This window comes from Equus asinus, chromosome 9 (assembly GCF_041296235.1).
Source record: "Equus asinus isolate D_3611 breed Donkey chromosome 9, EquAss-T2T_v2, whole genome shotgun sequence".
Lineage (NCBI taxonomy): Eukaryota > Metazoa > Chordata > Mammalia > Perissodactyla > Equidae > Equus > Equus asinus.
In genome coordinates, this window is record NC_091798.1 from 31,720,067 (window position 1) to 31,738,634 (window position 18,568).

The window sequence follows — 18,568 nt, forward strand, 5'->3', positions numbered from 1 at the left end:
CCATTCCTTCGTGACAGTGTTCAAATAAAAATCTTTTTTAGCATTTTCCTTTTCTGATCCAATTTCCAAACTTCTCACCTTCCTAGATAGCTCTCTCCACTCCTCTTTAATTGATCAGAATATAGTATTCAAAGTTAAATTTCCTGCTCTCCAGAGTGCCCAAATTGGCAGTTTATGTCTTCTAAGAAAGGTTATAAAGCTAAGTCACACTTTATATGTAGATAACCTTGCAAAACAAAGGTTTCCCAACGTAAAAGGAAAACAAGAGTTCATTGTGTTTGTTATTTTCTCATGCCTCCCTTTTGTTTAGGGACAATTATTAGTGATTTCATATATCCATCAGTATTAACATACCTCATATGATGGTTCCTACCACTTATTAAGTTCACAGTTATTCACTGAGCCCCATACCATGTAAGACATTGTGCTAGAGGCTGGAAATATAATGGTGAACAAGCAGACACTGTCCCTGCCCTCATGGAGCTCATAGTCTATTGGAAAGATAGACAGTAAAACATGGAATCACAACACAGTGTAGTTAGCATTAGTGCAGAAGTGCTAGAGAAATACAGAAAAGTAGACCAATCCAGTCTTAGGGTGTCAAGGAAGGAGGTTAGTATTTAGGAGAACCATACCATATTCACCTTAAATGCTATTCTTTGACAATCCCATTAGTTATTTTTGCAGTATTTATTTTATAAAGTATTATATAATGAGGATAAAAAAGAACAACTTACAGGCATTTATTCCCCACATAGGAATTCACAAGACAAGTAACTACATAAGGCCATACACTGAAAACCAAATTAAAAAACTCAAATGTTTTCTCTGAAGTGATTTAAAAAAATCCGTAACATTCAACCAAGTTTGTTCCTTTATTAGATTGGATTTTTCTCCTTAAAACTTTTAAAGCAGAATGGCCCATGGATATCAAAAACATGCTAGATAACATTAAAAATAACCAGTTGAAAGCCACCCAAATAACTTCTTCTTTCCAAAAGAGATCTGGATACTATTAAAAATCAGTACTTGGACATTTCTCCAGAAGAGTTGTTATTGAAAGTAAATGGACATTTGTATTGTGTTTAAAAAATATTCGGAAATAATTTACCTACTATACACACATTAGCTACATATATTAGAAGTCTTCTCAAATTGAAAAAAAAAGTCACAAGATAACAGATGCAATTTACCCAAAAAAGTAAAAAGAACTACATAAATGAAATTTTTCTCTTTTTAATTCTAGGGAATTATTTGTCCTGAGAAAAAGTTCTAGTGATGAGACAAATCAGAAGGAAATGGTAAAGGGGATATAGCACAACATAAGGCAAAAAAGAAGTCAAAGCCCCTATGGTTTAATGTGAAGGATCTATAGTAAACCAAACCAAAACAAAGCAACAACTGTAAAACTTCACCAAGAGACATAAGACAAACTTGGAGACAAAGTAGTCCCTAAATAGGAAGACTCAATCCTGTAAAAATGACAATTATCTTTTCAGTTGATCAATGTAACAGAATTGCAAACAAACCAAGAAGATTTGCTTTTGGAGCTTGACTAAATTATTCTCAAATACAACTAAAAAAATAATGAATGCATGACAAGCCAAGAAAATTTTGAAAAACAATAATGAAAGAGGACAGAACACTGGAGTGGAATAGAATGCCCAGAGATAAACCTAAGTCTATCTCAGGTACATGATCAAAGAGCATTTCAAAATAAGGACACGAGAATAGATGTCAATAAATACTACTGAGACAACTTGGTGACAATTTGAAATAAAAAAATAAAGTTAGTTTCCACAGATTACAATAAAGAACCCAAGGGGCAGGCCCGCCTAGTGGTGCAGTGGTTAAGTTTGCGTGCTCCACTTCGGTGGGGTGGGGTTCACAGGTTCAGATCCCAGGTCCGGACCTACACCACTTGTCAAGCCATGCTGTGGGCTCATCCCGAATACAAAATAGAGGAAGACTGGCACAGATGTTAGTTCAGGGACAATCTTCCTCATCAAAAAAAAAAAAAAAAAAAAACCCGTAAAATATAAATGAATAAAAGAATGAGAAGATGTGAACAGTTATTTGAACCAGGAGTAGGGAAGGCCTTCTACAGCATAAAAATAAAGACATTATAAAGGTAAACATGTAGATCTGATTTTACAAATATGAAAAACCATGCAACAAAAGGTGTCATAAGGGGAGCTTCTGTTTAATGGGTACAGAGTTTCAGTTTGGGATGATGACAAAGTGCAGATGGATGGTGGTGACGGCTGCAGAACAGTGTGAACGCACTTAACGCCAATGAACTGTACACTTCAAAATGGTTAAAATGGTAAATTTTATGTTATATGTAAAAAAGGGTATCTTAAAGCATTTAAAATTCAAGCTGGGAAAAGTATTTTCATCGTATGGCAGAACTAGTCCTTGCAAAGCATAACAAAATCTTCAAATATAACTCATATTTTAATACGAGTTTATACTACTATGATATAATATAAACATAATTAAGGTCTCATATTTATCCTATAAAAGCTTATTTTTATTAGTTTAAGAGCACATGATTCAATCAGCTCTATTTAGTATATAAAAAAGCATTGACTCTATGTTCTGGGGCTGATTTTAAGATTTTAAAATTGAGACTTGGAGAAAATTAAAATATATTATTATACATTGACAGGTATTCATGACTTAATAAAGGCAGGAGAGATTACTTTAAAATAAAGTCAGAAATATAAACAGAATTATGATTAAGAAATGTACTTACCCCCCACCCAATCCAATGCCTTGGTATACACATTATAAATCATTAATGAGCTTATACGGGTATGTATGTTTTGAGTATACCTTCACCAAAATAATTCTCAGCTAAACTACTTACTTACCTGCTTATCTCCTGGCAAACCTAACTGGAAGCAAAACTAGACTTCAGAAAAAATTACTAAGTACTGTACAGGCAGATATAGGGGTACACCCATACATGTTCACCCGGCCCCAGCCACTTCAGGCCCTCACTTTTTGGCTAAGGTTTAAAAGTTCACTAAGAGTTAAGACTTCTCTAAGTGTGGGACGGGAGCAGAGTTTACCTACTGGGACTTAAGACAACAGAATCAGTATCATATTTAGGGTCAATACATACAGTTATATTTTTCTTAGAAGCGTAACTATTTGAGTTTTTCTGGGTTGGCTGTTTTACAAGCTATTTTGCATGCTGTCCCCCAACCCCCCACTGCAGAAAATTAGTTCAAAATCTGTATGATCACAGAAACCCCAACAGAGAACTCAATCTGCCAAACTGGCTTTATATGAGAAAACTTATGGCACGAGCTAATGCCCTTCTCAAGTCCTAACCTGCAGTTGCTAAGCCTGCAGCATTGTCATACCTGACTCAGATACCAGCGGTACATGGGAGAGTCTGCTCCTGGCCCTTGTTAGGGGCCTCCGAGGGTAGTCTTCATTAGACTGCACGGCACAGCTCTCAGGCTGGGAGCTCCCCCTCCTGTCCTCACCTGTAGCCCCAGAGCCACTCCCATTAGTCCTCTCATCATGTGCTGGGCCTGAAGACCCCCCTTGTGGCAGAGTCCTAAAGGAAAAGGCGGATCTCGTACCATCCGGGCCATTCACAACACAGGCTCGGCTGGTTGAAGGACGTTCCTCATCAGAACACCTGCTAGTTCTCCTTTGGGATTCCTGGGGCCTGTGACAGCAGCATCTGGGGCAGACAGAACTCTCTGCATCTCCCTCCTCCATGGCCTCAGAGTCCTCTGACCCACCGGGGGAGCAGACACACTGCCTGGACACATCCACTTCTGTAGGGCTAGGCTCGGAAGAGCCGCCGCTGTTCACCGTCCTTACAAAGTCGGGGCTTTGAGAAGCAGTGCTGTGTGAGCTGGAGTTTCCCACTGTGCTGGCGGTGGTGCTGCTGCAGCTGGGATAAACATCCTTGTTTTTTTTCTTTTCAGGAATATCCCTAGCTGCTTTCATATCGGCTTTGATCTGCTCACTGGTGACCTGACAGCCTTTCTCACAGCTGCTTTCCTCGAGGGGAAACTGCTTCGACTGGCCCATCTGATGGGAGTTGTACCTCTTTCGAAGTGGAGTCTTGCCTTTTCCACTTACTGCTTACAGAAAAAGAAGAATGGCCCAAGGAAAAGAAAAGATTTCAGTACAAATTCTGGACAAAAGGCAAGAGTAAATCTGGAACAGGACACAATGAACACTAATTTTCCTAAAGTATAATGGCGACCACATCACTCAGCTGCTCAAAAATTCTCTCCAGCTCCCTCGTGCCTACCTGGTTTATACTCCTTAGCTCAGCCCTCAGTGCTCACCGTAATCTAATTCCAAACTAACTTTCCATTCCTGTCCCCTCTATACGCACGCACTCTACACTCCAGCCCAAACTTTTCTCTGAATATGTCCCTGCCTTACCACCTTGGGGCCTTTGTTCCCAGCAATTCTTCAGCCTTGGACTTCTGTTCAATCTCTTTTGCACCCCCACCCCAAAGCCATTGTAGTATATGCCCTATAATATTATTATCTATGTTTCTGACCTCTTTAACCAGACTACAAGTGCCCTAGAGAGAGATCATGACTTACTCATCTCTGTATCCCTCATAGCACCTAACACAGTACCTGGGGCACAGTAAGGCTCAATACACAGACATATATAGGAATACTTCAATAAAGTTAAATCTGGCTGACAGGTGATCTAGTTTCTAAATTCAGAAACTGAACTTTCTAGGAAGTATTAGGTTTAGTCAGCTGCTTACATTACTTTTCTAAATTTCAGTTTCCATAAAAGCTCCTTTCAACCACAGTGTAAAGATATCTGAACTTTTTAACAGGAATAAAATAAGAATTGAGTAATCAGTCAGTTAGTAAGTTATTCTAGATCTAAAGAATTGAGCTTTCCATATACAGAAGTGTATCTATATTTCAGGTTCAGTGTTAAGTGTATACTGAACATTCAAACATATTAAGGAGTGGGGCACCCAAGGAAAAATGCGTGGACGATTTTAAAAAATCTCATCCTTTGCTGAAAAGTGGTAAGCACATGGTTCTGAGAAACAGAAGGGAAGGCAAGACAAGGAAGAAGCATGAACCTAAAAGTTAAGAGAATTATAGTTTCTCGGTGAGGCCAATGGCAGAAGGCTGTTGACTAGATTTCAAGGGAGACAGAGGTTTCTAAGAACATACTTTAGGACTCCCTCAAGCACAGCTAGCCACATCATTCCTTGAGCACACTGGACAGATGGGCACCTGGGAAAAGGTGGTTTCTCACTGCTCTGGAGGCCTCAATTGTCATCCTTCACATGAGGCCCAGGCCTCTCCCTAAGCCCTGATGCCCTGATGCCACAACTTCCTAAAGCCTCCAGCGTGGGGCTCACAATGCTCACGTCTTCTCTTCTCCGAGCCCTGACTCCACAGTCTTTTTCCTGTGCTCCACCTGCTCTCGACAGCACCATTCACAGTCCCCTCTCCCTCGGGCTACTGCTTTTCTTGCTTCCTGTCACATTTCATAAGGAATATTAACTTCACCCCAAGTTGTGGCAGGGACACATTATATAAAGGCCAACGTATCAGTTCTCATGAGGATTCCCACTAACAGGCCAGAGTAAGACAGCCTCTCACCTGACAATTCCCTGGACTGCAATGACTCTCCTGTTTTTTCTTCACGCTCAGAGTAACGCCGAGCACCATTTTTAGGAATCCAGACTTCTTGGAGTTCCAGACTGTCTTCCTCATCATCACTCTCTGAATCGTGAACAGTAACTGGGGTTGGTTTTACTACACGCTGAAGACCACTGGGTCCTAAAACAAAGCACAGGCCAAAAGTTACTTTTTGCCCAAGAAAGGCTCTCGCCCACAGTGCTGTCTCCAGGGATCTGGGATCACAGAAATGTTTTAGCTGTATGTAGCCTCCCCTATCACTCATTTTAATGGAATATATACTTGGATGAGATACTGTGAAAGCACTTTAACTCTAAAGCATTATGTAAACTTTAGGTATGACTAATATGCCAACCAACATTATACATTTCTAAAGGCAAGTTAAAATAGAACATCATATGGCATCCCCTCTTCGGGACCTTCAATATTTGAAAAAGTCACATAAATCATCCTAAAAATAATCAAAATCACAGTCATAATAATCATTTAAAAAAATGAACTAGATATTTTCCCAATTTTATAAATGTATGAATGAAGGCAAAGCAAATGAAAGTGAACCTCAGACATCTATGGGACTGGTGAGAACTCTTCTTAACTGAGTAAAGGTCTTATCTCATTGGCTGTAGCAGATATGTTCTTGAAAGGCTAGATGCATGTTACAGTTTGTTTATTTGAGTATTTCTATTCATGCAAAAAATGCTATGCTTTATCTGCTTGGCAGTACATGTTGTAAGCCTCTAGCTCTTATGACCCAATTCTCTCCGACAAGTGACTGATATTCATTCCACCAATAAAATGTAAGGCTCCAAGGAACCTTGCTTGTCTTTGTCCTGTCACATTGTACGATGCCTGGCACAGGGTAGGCACTCAATAAATACTTGGTGAATAAGTGACTTCATCTGTAAGATACTTAAAACAAGGGTAGTTATTTTCAATTCAAAGACAAGGTAGATTTCCAACAGACTAAAAGTAAGAAAACTTGAGTTCTGATCTCAATTCTGTCCCTTGATCATAGACTGAGTAGTCTTGAGCAAATCATTCAAATTTCTGAAAAAATACTGGTTTTCCCATCTGTAAAACGAAGGGCTGTATTAGGTAATCTTTAAAAGCTTTATGACTCTATAGTGTGCCATAAGTCACCTAATGGCAAACGGAGACTAGATCTTGGTCTGTTTACTAAACCAGGTCAACCTCTCCTCCCCACAAAAATGAAGGGAGAGGACAAGCAGAATATTTAATCAGGTTATTTATTTTCCCATCAACAATTTGAGTGCTGTCTTTTTCTATACACACACAAACATGCAAGTGCATATGCCAATATAAAAAAAGGAGTTGTTGCCGTAGTTACAAAAACTCAAAACCAAGCTTTAATTAGATACACATCCACATGCAGCAAGGCGAACATCAATATAATACAGGCCTCCATAATAGAAAGCATGTAAGACACCGTTAGCTGTAATGTCAAAAAACAATCATTCTCAGTGTTTTACTTCTTCATTAGAGTCAGGCCCTAGTTTTCAGAACCGTGAACGTAGGAAATCACATGATTACCTGCTTGTTCCTCGTCAACATCCACAGGAATAACTGCCTGGCTGTGAGCTGGAGTCTCATGTCCACTCTCAGGCACCACCTCTCCGTCTTCTTGCACCATGTCTTCCATCTCATTCAATGCTTAAAGAAAAATAAAAACAGTCAAAGTAAAACCAGGAAAGGTCTACAAAAACCAAAATGGCAGGCAAAGCTGTGACACCCCTGAGAAATGAACAGCTCTGTGATTATTAGCCCCACTCTGGAAGAATAGCATATGATTGTGCAACAACAGACATTAACAAGAAGTGTCCAATTATTCTATAAGAGAGGAAATCATGGATGGGAAAGGACCACTTGGTGGAGAAATTTCATCACTGTAGGATGAAAGCAGGGAGAAAGGCACACAGCTGAGAGAAGAGAGCACCATGTTCATTCCTGAAGATGTTACCAGGGAGGGCTGTATGAGGCAACTGTTTGTCTCCCTCTAAGCTATTAGCGTGAAGATAGTGACAGCCAGCCACTGGAGACCTTATGATCATCTTATAAGCAATTAATCTTGTAGAGTCTGCTAGCTAAACCAGGATGTATTGGGCAGGCAAGTTCAAACTGTATGTTTCTTTTCCTACTCCCTAGACGCTACGGTATCATTTTTGGCTAATGTGTGGCAAGCATAATTAACAAATACACTAAGTACATTTTTAACATTTTAACATCACTCAAATGTTTTATTTGCACCAAAGTCTTCACTACGGTGCCTATCACTGAATAGGAACGAACATACGATTTTATTTATATTTTTGCAGAGGATAAGTACAGCGAACAATTTCAGCTTCAATCAGTTTACTATATCTTCCTAAGATAAAATGGTCACTTTTCCAAGAGGACCCCAAATAAAATAATTCCTGGCTTTGCCAGCTTTTTACAAGATTAAATCCAAATCCCTCAAGTCAGTACTCAAGGTGCTAAATCCAGCACCCTCCTACTCGCTAAGCCTGTGAGCCTGAGCTCAGTTTACTCAGGACAGCACCAATACTATCCTTCCCCCGCACGGCTCACTCACAACCCAGAGGGCAGCGGAGACTGTGTCAACCTTCTTCCCCGCTACACCTCAAGGCCTAGGGATGCCCAATAACTACTGCTGGAAACACCCCACCCACCCCTGTGAGTGAAATGAATAAACCAACACAAGAGAAAACAAGATCCTGTTTCTGAAAGAACTAAAGAATTTACTTAAGGAAACAAGACAAATTCATAGAGTTAACAAAGAAAACAAGGCAAAATATGATTAAGCCAGAGAGACATCATTCAGATAAATGCCACTGGAATCTACAATGGAAAGGTCTGAGACTTCATGGAGACAATGGGATGTGCTTTGGTCTTTAATATACACAGCAGCACATTCCCCACTTATGTTCGATCTTCCACCCCAAATTCCCGTCCAGCTCTAGCCTTCAAGATCTACATTTCATTTAATGCCAAAATGAGGACTGACCTTGCCTAGAAACCTTCCATATAAAAGCCAATCAATTTTCTTCTTTCATTCAATTCTTATGAATAATTACGAACAATCAGTAATTAATGTGTACATACTCATACAGAGAGTACATCAGGCTCTATGCTAAATACTTTTATACACCTTATTTATCTCAAAGCAATCTTATGAGGACATTATTACTAGTCTCATTTTTGCAGTTGAGGAAACTGAGGCTTAGAAACTAAGGCTTAAAACTTCTCATCATAAGAAAAAAAAGATATTGTAACTCTGTATGGTGACAGATGTTTACTAGACTTATCATGGTCATCATTTTGCAAAATATATAAATATCGAATCACTATATTGTATACCTGAAACTAATATGATGTTTTATGTCAATTATTCCTCAATAAAAAAAAAATAGTAAGGTGGTAAGAAAAGACATCTCTGAGATTAACATTTAAGCTAAGACCTAAATGTCAAGAAGGAGCCAGCCACACAAAGATGGAGGGAGGGACATCCTAAGAAGAGGCAGTAGTTAAGTGTAACAGTAGGTGCCAGTGCGGCATGTTCAAATATGGTGTGCGAGCTTGGGAGCAGTACAAAGTGCAGACAGGCTGGATCATGTAGACTTTATGGCCCAAATCAAGAAACTGGACTTTTTTCTAAGATAGTGGGAAGCTAGTGCAAAGTTTTAAGTAAGGGAGCAACATTGTCTGGTATATGTTTTAAACGCCCTGGCTGCTCTAAGAACCAGTTTTAGCTGAGCAAGAAAGTAGTGAGACCAGTTTGAAAGCTATTAAAACATTTAGGTAAAAAGGGCCTGGTACAGTCATGGTACAATGGAAAAGAAGAATGTAGAAGGACTGGAGAGATGTTTTAGAGATGGTCACAAGACTTGCTAAAGGACTCGATGCTGTGGAGAGCAGGCAGGTGGTAGTAAAAAAGGATAAACATCTTAATTTATGCCTCCAATAATTAAATGAGATGCTCGTACCTTTGGGCTAGGGAAGGTGCAAGTGATTCTTGGTTTTGATTTTTTTCTTTGTTTAAAATATTTTATCATGAGGGCGGTACACCTTTTTCAGAACAATTTTAACTTACCAAAATTATCTAAGCTATCTTTTAACCTAGTATCAATGTTTACTTGATGTTTTGTTCAGCTGAAATGTAATTTCAGTTGTAAAAAAAATATAATCATAAACCTTAATGGATGTGAGCTGGTTTTACAAATATATTAACTGCTCTCTTTTATATAAAACCTGATTAGGAATTTATAACTTTCATTAAACATTGTAAAATAAAGGAGAACTCATTGCCTTTTAACAAAATAATTTGCATGCAACAATTTCTAGGATCACAAACACCATTTAGTGGTTGACAATTATCTGCCCCAGCACATAAAACAAAATGCATTTACCGGGATTTTTTTCACATTGTAGTTCACTCTCAGACTTCAAAAATAAGAGTTTTCCATAAATCAGAGGTTCTCAAAGTGTGGTCCCAGCCCCGCCGCATCAGCATCACCTGGGAGCTTGTTAGAAATGCACACTCTCTGGCCCCTCCCTAACCCACTGACTCAGAACCGCTGAGGGGGAAGCCCATCAACTTGTGTTTTAAACAAGTCCTCCAGGAGATTCTGATACACTCAAGCTTGAGAACTACTGCCAAAAACAAAAGCTGCAAAGCAATTTTACTTACCGGTTAATGTAAGTTAATTTGGGGGGTGGTAGAAAGGGAAGGGAGCAGCATGCCAATTTTAAAAGCAGTAAGTACCTGGGATTTATGTTTTAAATCAAGACAGAAAATTAGTTAATGACATATAGGCAAAACTATGCTTTGTGGTTATAATTACTCCAAAAGTAATTATGTTAAAATAATTTGGCAATATGCTTTAGCAATTACAGAGGCATGATTTTGACACACGGTAATTTTCTGTGAGGCAAATATGAATTGTTAAAAAATATGAACACCTCTTCCTTTGTTTTAGAGTGCTGCAAAACGCAGGTAATAAACCTACAGTTTCAGTTAACATAAGTGGCCCACAGGGAAGCATTCTAAATCTTAAGACTCTTGGCGTACAAATCTAATAAAGATTATATCCTTACCAAATCATACAATTTTTGTAAATTAATACAGTACTCTGTAAAAATGAAATCAATTTTTGCTGGAGTCACATATTACTTTAATGATAATCTTCACCAAAAAACACCATGAGCTATTACAGTAGTTTGTAAGTAAAGCCACTTAACTTACACAAATTAAACGGCTTTTAAAATTATACAATGCCCTTCTTTTAGAGTGAGTTACATCACGTGAGCTGCTGAAGTAAAACACAACAGAGCAATAAAGAGTGGGTTGGTGCTTCATTCTGGGACTGGTCCAAAACCAAGTAGAGGCCCAGGAATGAAAAGTTTTAAAACTTTACATTAAGGAAAGTCAAGATGTCAATACCAATTTTAAACTAATTTTTAAAATATTGTTGGGGCTGGCCCCGTGGCCGAGTGGTTAAGTTCACGCGTTCCGCTGATGGTTCGAATCCTGGGTGCGGACATGGCACTGCTCATCAAACCACGCTGAGGCAGCGTCCCACATGCCACAACTAGAAGGACCCACAACTAAGAATATACAACTATGTACTAGGGGACTTTGGGGAGAAAAAGGAAAAAAAATAAAATCTCAAAAAAAAAAAATATTGTTAAATTGGTACCCAAAGAGTAGTAGCATCCATGTTAGTCACTTTAACTAACATTAATTCCTATTGATCCATTTTATTTTGAATCTCTGTACCACTCTTCATTTATTTTTTAAAAATATTTTTCTTTCTTTTATTTGAATTCTTTCCACTCGTAGTTTTGATCAAAAGTCACATAGCCATTCTCTAGCTCCTTATCTTTTATTCAAAAGAATCAATCTGATGTGTATGTAATAATAAATACAGATAAATATATTGCCAACTTCAAGAGACCTGTGGAACCTAAGGTTTTACAGCAATCTAATCTTCATTTCTCTACAAATGCTGCCATGATCTTTGGTATTCTTAAGCTTCCTCTTGTTGAAGCTGTTTAACTCTTCAATCTTGACTTTTAGGTAGTTCATTCCTTTGCTTCTCAGCCTTTAAAAGCATTTGAAGATACTGTATTTGACAATACTGTACATCTCAAGTATTTGTTTTGTATGGAAGTCTCTCAACTACTGAAACCTTAGTTTCAAATGTTAGTAGATTTAAGTTCCAGTGTTCTCTCTTAAATCAAATACAGTATTCTTGCACGTTTTGGTCCCTGCTGCACCAATATGTGATTTCACAATGCAAAGCATTCTCCATGCTGTACTCAGAAGCCTACGGCCATGTAAATTTCCAGTAGAGTCTATAATCTGTCCAGTACATCAATTCCAACCACAGCTGGGGATTCATAGGATTTAAGCAACTTCTGCATTGCAGCTACTATAACAGTTTCCCATGGATGGTCTGTATCCTCTAAAGTCCAGATCCTTATGGTACCAGTGACCATAAGGCACTCAGGTCACAACAAAGCAAAGAGAGAGTACCTGACCTCACTCCCCCTTCTCTACCCCAGCACCTGCTGCCTCTGCACTCTTGTTTTTGTATTTTGTGGGGAGGGTGTTAGGGAGAGATTTAGCCATAAACCTGAAACGCCTAAGAGTAATCATGTGGAAATAAAAAACATGAAGTTGGATATAACTGCAACTACTTCAAAAAGTAGAAAGATCAAAGCTAGAAATAAAGGTTTAGAATTCATTAGCATATAGTTAGTACTGGAGCCATGAGATTGAATGAACTCATCTAGAGACAATGTATAGAGAGAACAAGGGAGATCAAGGACAAAAGCGGAACAGAAGACATGGTGCAAGCAAAGGAAACTGAGGAGGCATGTCCAATGAGATAGCAGGAAAATGGTTTCAGAGATGCCAAGAGAAGAAAATATCTCAGGAAGGCAGAAGTGGGCAACAATGATAAATGCTGCTGAGATGTCACATAAGATGAAAGTAGAGAAATGACCACTAGCTTTCATAAGGGAGTCACCAGTGACTTTGCCAACAGCCAAAATGGAGAGTTCTCTGGAGAACCCATGAGGTGAGAAAGTGAAGACAATGCCTACAGGTCAGGACCTGCATAGTCAGAGCTACCCTCAAGGAAATTACGCTCTATACACGGTATGCTTTCCATCGTAAAAGCACTTACATAACATCAGGACACCCTATTTCTCATTAATTATTGTGCCCAACAGAATGGGTGAAGGAGCAACAACAAAAAACTGGTTACAAGAGATTCCTTCTCCAGTTCTTAAGGGTCAATTGGGAAACTGGAAAATTTGGTAAGGAAACAATTTCACTTCATCCTCACTCATCAATAGAGGGGCAGTTAAAGCCCAATAACACATGGGTTGGCATATAGCAGGTGTTCAGTCACTATTAAAGAACTGGATGGGTAACTACATAAGCGAAGGCCAATGGATCTTTATTACTCATGTACTGAATTTGCTGGGTGGTTGCAAAGACTTGATGATGAAACCTATGTGAAAGGTGCCCAACACAATGTCCAGCACATGACTGGTACTCATTTTTCGAGTTCTCGGAACATCCAAACATTGTCTTCACATTCAAGTTCAATGCACTCATGTTGGTCAGGGAGATATTAAAGATGCTCCTTTGCCTAAATCCTGAAAGTTAAATCTCATTGAAGCCAGGCCTCTAGGGCTCATTGTACCCTAATTCCCAGAGCATCTATGAGTCTTTCCCATTCTTCAAGTACCCTTAGAGATTCTATGGACAAGTGGCATCACAAAGATAGCTTTAAAGCAAGCAGACAGGGAAATGTCATCTATCCTCTCATTTGCCTTGCCAGCTAGGTCCCCCAATGTGTATAGTGACAAACTGAAATGGGAGAAGGGAACAGAAAAGTCAGAGAAATATGATCCAAAGTAAAAATCATTTCTATCTGGAGCTCACAAAAGATCTGGGTTACCGTCGGCTGCAAACTGCTGCTCTCCTGGCTGCAGGTCTTGCCGGAAGTCATTCTCCTCATCTGAGTCATCTGGGTGATGGTGATTGTTGTCATGGATGTTGGCATTATTTTGGGCATTATTATCATTGTCATTGTTGGAGTTCTGGTTACTCACAAGGGCTGAGGAAACCCCAATTCCTGTGCCTGCACTCAGACCAACTCGAGCACAGCCCTAACGCAAGACAAAACCACAAGCTTATTAATTTGGGTTAGTATAGAACAATTCACTTTTAATATTCCTTCATTTCATCTTTAAATAAGAATATTTATATATAGTACTTTATTTATGAAATACTTTCACATACGCATAAAGGACCTCATTTAAGGCTCACAATACTTCAAGCAAGATAGTGTTATTGGTCTTGCTTTACAGATGATGAGATGCACAATGGGAAGAGATCTATCCAATAGCACACAACTAATAAGTGGTAGAGCTAGGACTTGAAACCCAGTACACTCTGACCTCAAATCCCGAGCTTTCTGCAGTGAGAGTGGGAGCATAAAGTTTTATTGCTAAGTAGTTTTAAAATAACATTTTATACAACTGGGCAACCTCAGATTTCCCAGGGTATACAACCAATAGCAGGAAACTGAAGCATTTCCAAAATAAATTTCTCATCCTTATTCATATTTTGGGTTCCTAATTAGAGACTTAATCTCCCAACTAATTACTCCGAGTAATAATTTTTGTCTTAGGTCAAATTTTCACCTTTGCTCTTACCATAGCTTCAGTTTACAGAACTGACGGAGACAGCTGTCCACTTACTTTTTTCTTTCCCTACTCTGGAGATCCCTTAGTACTCATTTACAAGAACAAGAGGCCATGTGTTATTACAACCTATGCCTTCACTGAGGCTGGAAGTAAAAAGTCCAATTATAACACTGTGAAGGCATATTATTAGAAAGAAAAAAAATCACTCAGGTTGTTTTCTTCCTTGAGTATCAAAATAAATAAACAAAAGCTCTCTCAAATCTAACTTACTTTGGGTGGTTCACGAAACATCTGGTCCAGTGAAATAAACTCCAGGCTGGGCAATAATTCAATAAACTGACCGAAAGAGTCCAATTTCAAAGCATGGCATCGCACTAAGTTGATATCAACCAACCGAGTCCATCTTGAGTGGTCTGTTGAAGGAATGAGATGGCCAGAGAGAATTTAAGTAATACTTTCTCCATTACTGATGAATTTTGCTATAGGTCACAAAGACTTTCAAATCCTTTTTTCTTTAAACAACTTTTATCTTATGATCTTCTCTAAAGCTTGATGACTCTAAACTATGACGTTTCCTTACGTAATTTCATTGTGAGAACCAGATGGCTAGGGAATCATTAACTTGAAATCCAGTCAGCCTTGATTTAAATGTGATCCTCAACAACCTACATGCCTATTCAACAACAGAACACTAGTTAAAGAAATGCTCATTAACAGAACATTACACAGCTATTAAAAGAATGAAGGAGAACTGAAAATGCCTACTGATATGGAAAGCGCTCCAAAATATTCTTACTGCAAAAAACAAGCTACAGGACAGTGTATACATAGTAAGGTCCTTTTGTATATATAAATCATTTTAAATGCTATACATGTATAGGGTGTAATATGGACAAACTCATCTCTAGAAGAATAGACAAGAAACCAGGCATGGTGGTTACCCTTGAAGAGAGGAGACTTTTCATTTTGTACCTTTCTGTACTGTTTGATATTGTTTATCAAGTGCTTCTATTAGTTTTAGTTTTAAGTGTTAAGAGGAGTTCTGAGTGATGAGATTATAGGTCATTTTTTTTCTTCTTTATACTCTTCTGTATTTAAGAAAAACCAAAAACCTAATAAGTGGTATTTTATTTATTTATTTATTTATTTATTTATTTTGGTGAGGAAGATCCGCCCAAGCTAACATCCATTTCTAATCTTCCTCTTTTTGTATGTGAGCTGCTGCCACAGCATGGCCACTGACAGACAAATGGTATAGGTCCGTGCCTAGGAACTGAACCCAGGCTGCTGAAGTGGAGTATGCCAAACTTAACCACTAGGCCACTGGGGCCAGCCCTAAATGTTATTTTTTAAAAGTGATCTACACCTGCTACAATCTAAAATTTGTATTTCACAATAACTTCTTGGTGCAGCTGGCCCAGGAATAGAATTCCACTTCTGGTGGGTGAGACATAGCCGTTCTAATGAGTGACCTCAGCAGAGGCCCTGAGCTCTAAAACTGCCTGGAGACAGGCTTTGTGAGGAGCCAACGTAGCCCTGTGAGGTGACTTGGACAGCAGAGGAGGCTGTTCTGAGGGTGTCAGTGAGCGGGGGGCTTGATTCAGTTAAAGAGGATGTCACAGTGAAAATTCTCTAGCTCTGAATTTGTTTAAAGGTTTGTGAGTTTAGGCATTTAAGAAGCACCTTAAGAGAAACAGTATTACTCTCTCAGGGAGGAATATGAACGCTCCCCATAAGGAAAAACACCAACTGCACAAGTCACACTTCTAAACACAAGGGATTAGGTGGGGAGCAGAGACCTGAAATAGCCTAGGATTTTAAGGCAATAGAACATTTCACTACAAGTTAATGTTACTATGTCACCTAATTAAAGTCTTTTTATACATACCCACTTTGTCCTTTCAGATGATGTGCCATTTGAAAGTAATTCAGAGAAAACAACTATAATATCCCAGGCAACAATTCCCACACTTAATGTTATGTGCCTGGCCCATAGAAAAATATATAAGGATCAGGGCCTGGAATCCATAACCTGGACACTGCAAAGTTCTAGACAGAGAATTTCAGGAGTTCAAAGAGGTGCGGAATATACTCCAACTTGGTTATCAAAGATTCTCAAAACTTGTATGAACAATCCACATAAAATATCTACATTTTACATTAGCAATGCAATTCATACCATACACAGAAAACAAAGATACATATCATTTCGATACCAATAAAATATAGCCATATGCAAGCCTACAGTACCTGAGATCCAATTGTACGGGTTATGTAGATGGGGGCAATTGTAAATTGCAAGATATTTGATACAGGAAAAAACTTCATTGACCGCCTTCATCCCTATATCGGTGATGATACCAGGATTTTCTACCACATCAGCCAAACCGTACTTCACCAGATCTGCATTAGCCATTCTGCCTAGAAAATCAATTAAAAAAAAAAAAGACCTTTCAGTGTCTTCATCCCAGCCAGTATGATCACTCTCTATGATCATTCTGTGTCATCTGTCCACAATCAAGTTCAGGTACATTTTAGGTTAGGTATTCTGTACGAATGGTAGCAAAATAAGAATTTACATTAAAAGTCAAAGGACAGCTGGTAGGAAAAAATTATTTTCAATTATTTAGAAAATGAAAAAAGAAAGCAAAAATTGCTAAAGCAAAACGAGGGATATATTGTATTGGTTCACATTTATGGTGAAGTTTTATTTTTACCTTTTAAAAGAAAAATAAAATCTTAAAAAAATGTAACTCTTTCACAGTATGAGGATCATGTTTTTGGAGTCAGGTGTGGCCATGTGGAGAGAAGAGTAAACTTTGAGAACGCAGATTCATTTTTAGGGCCCATGGTATCAGTAAGTAAATACGTGTCTATCCTCAGAAAGTGGAGTTCTAACTTAAAGACACCCTCTCCTGCCACTGGGCTTTAGTGCCTATTGTCTTGTCAGAGACTAGTGGGGTGGGTATAAGTAAAAGAGGACCCTCCGTTGTAGATGATGCCACTGGAAATCACACTCATTCCTTGCCTCATCATAGTATCATTTCTCTCATCTGCCTGTCCTTTTTTCTCCAGACAGTCCACTTGACTATGAGCAATTTGAAGGAAAAAAGGGACTGTGTCTGAGTTAGTTTACAGTTATATGTTCAATGTCCAGAATGGTGCTGGGGATAGAGGAACTCAATAGAGGTCCCTCACAGTCCTTGCAATCAACTGATGCAAAGTACACAGGAAATCCTGTTGCTCTGCTGAAGCTGCCCTGCATGTTGCAGAGGTTTATACTTTTAGCTTAGAACATGTTTAAAACAACCAATCTACTCCAAACTCTCCCAATGTCACTTTCCATATAGTTCACGGATTCTCTCCTATAATCCCCATTTTTGGTCTTTACAGGCATTTCTTGCAGATTATACCTTAATCCATCCTTTACAACTTAGCTGAGCAATTTTCTTTAGCCTCCTGGTAAAAATCTTTTTTTTGCCCTTTGGACTCGAAACTTGCCGTATGATTGGGTGAATCTTGAACTGACCCTGTAACCTGGGCACTGTCTGCAGAAATGCTGCAGCCTAACTTGACAAATCCATGTCTTACACTCATCCCTTTGAGACTACCACTTCGTTCCTGCTCTTGGGGTCTCTTGATTGTCACCCTCCTTCAAAACCCTGATGACATCATCTCGGACTCAATTTTGTTTCTTTTTTCTTCAGCCCAATAAATCAGCTAAAAGTAAAAGTTAGCATTTACTGTATGTTTTCTAAGTGTTAGAGATTGTAACAACAAAAGTCCACATTTTCTCATTTGTTAAATGGAGATGAGACCATTTCCCAAGTAGTCTTATCTCCATTTAACAAATGAAAAAACATGGATTTCAGAAGTAACTTGCCCAAGGTCACAAGGTTAATAACAGGCAGGCTTCAATCTCATCTCTCTTCCTAGCTCCAAAGCCCCAGCACTGAAGACTACTCTATACTACCTCTATTTTCCAATGAGTGTGACATCCCTATCACCTTCACACAGAGCTCTCAGATCACAAACCTACATCAACAAAGAACCCTTCTCTAAGTATCCAACCTTGAGTCACTTTTCCTATATTCCCAATACACAGCATCTGCTTTTCAGCACCTACATTTCCCCAATCTGGGACTGCCGCTTTTACCATAAA

General features: G+C 38.8%; 1 protein-coding gene across 9 annotated transcripts in view; it reads right to left on the reverse strand.

The window, feature by feature from the left end:
- FBXO38 (F-box protein 38) overlaps positions 1 to 18,568 on the reverse strand; it is a 55,361-nt gene that overhangs the window by 10,628 nt on the left and 26,165 nt on the right. For 4 of the 9 annotated variants that reach the window (XM_014852575.3, XM_014852577.3, XM_014852574.3 and 1 more), the window contains 6 exons: positions 16,657 to 16,827; positions 14,677 to 14,819; positions 13,656 to 13,866; positions 7,216 to 7,335; positions 5,626 to 5,805; positions 3,375 to 4,109 (listed from right to left, as the gene is read on the reverse strand). In XM_014852575.3, the coding sequence (XP_014708061.1) occupies positions 3,375 to 4,109; positions 5,626 to 5,805; positions 7,216 to 7,335; positions 13,656 to 13,866; positions 14,677 to 14,819; positions 16,657 to 16,827 (1,560 nt within the window). The remainder of the gene's footprint in view (positions 1 to 3,374; positions 4,110 to 5,625; positions 5,806 to 7,215; positions 7,336 to 13,655; positions 13,867 to 14,676; positions 14,820 to 16,656; positions 16,828 to 18,568) is intronic. The other 5 variants (XM_014852580.3, XM_070517229.1, XM_070517228.1 and 2 more) reach the window with 2 other exon arrangements.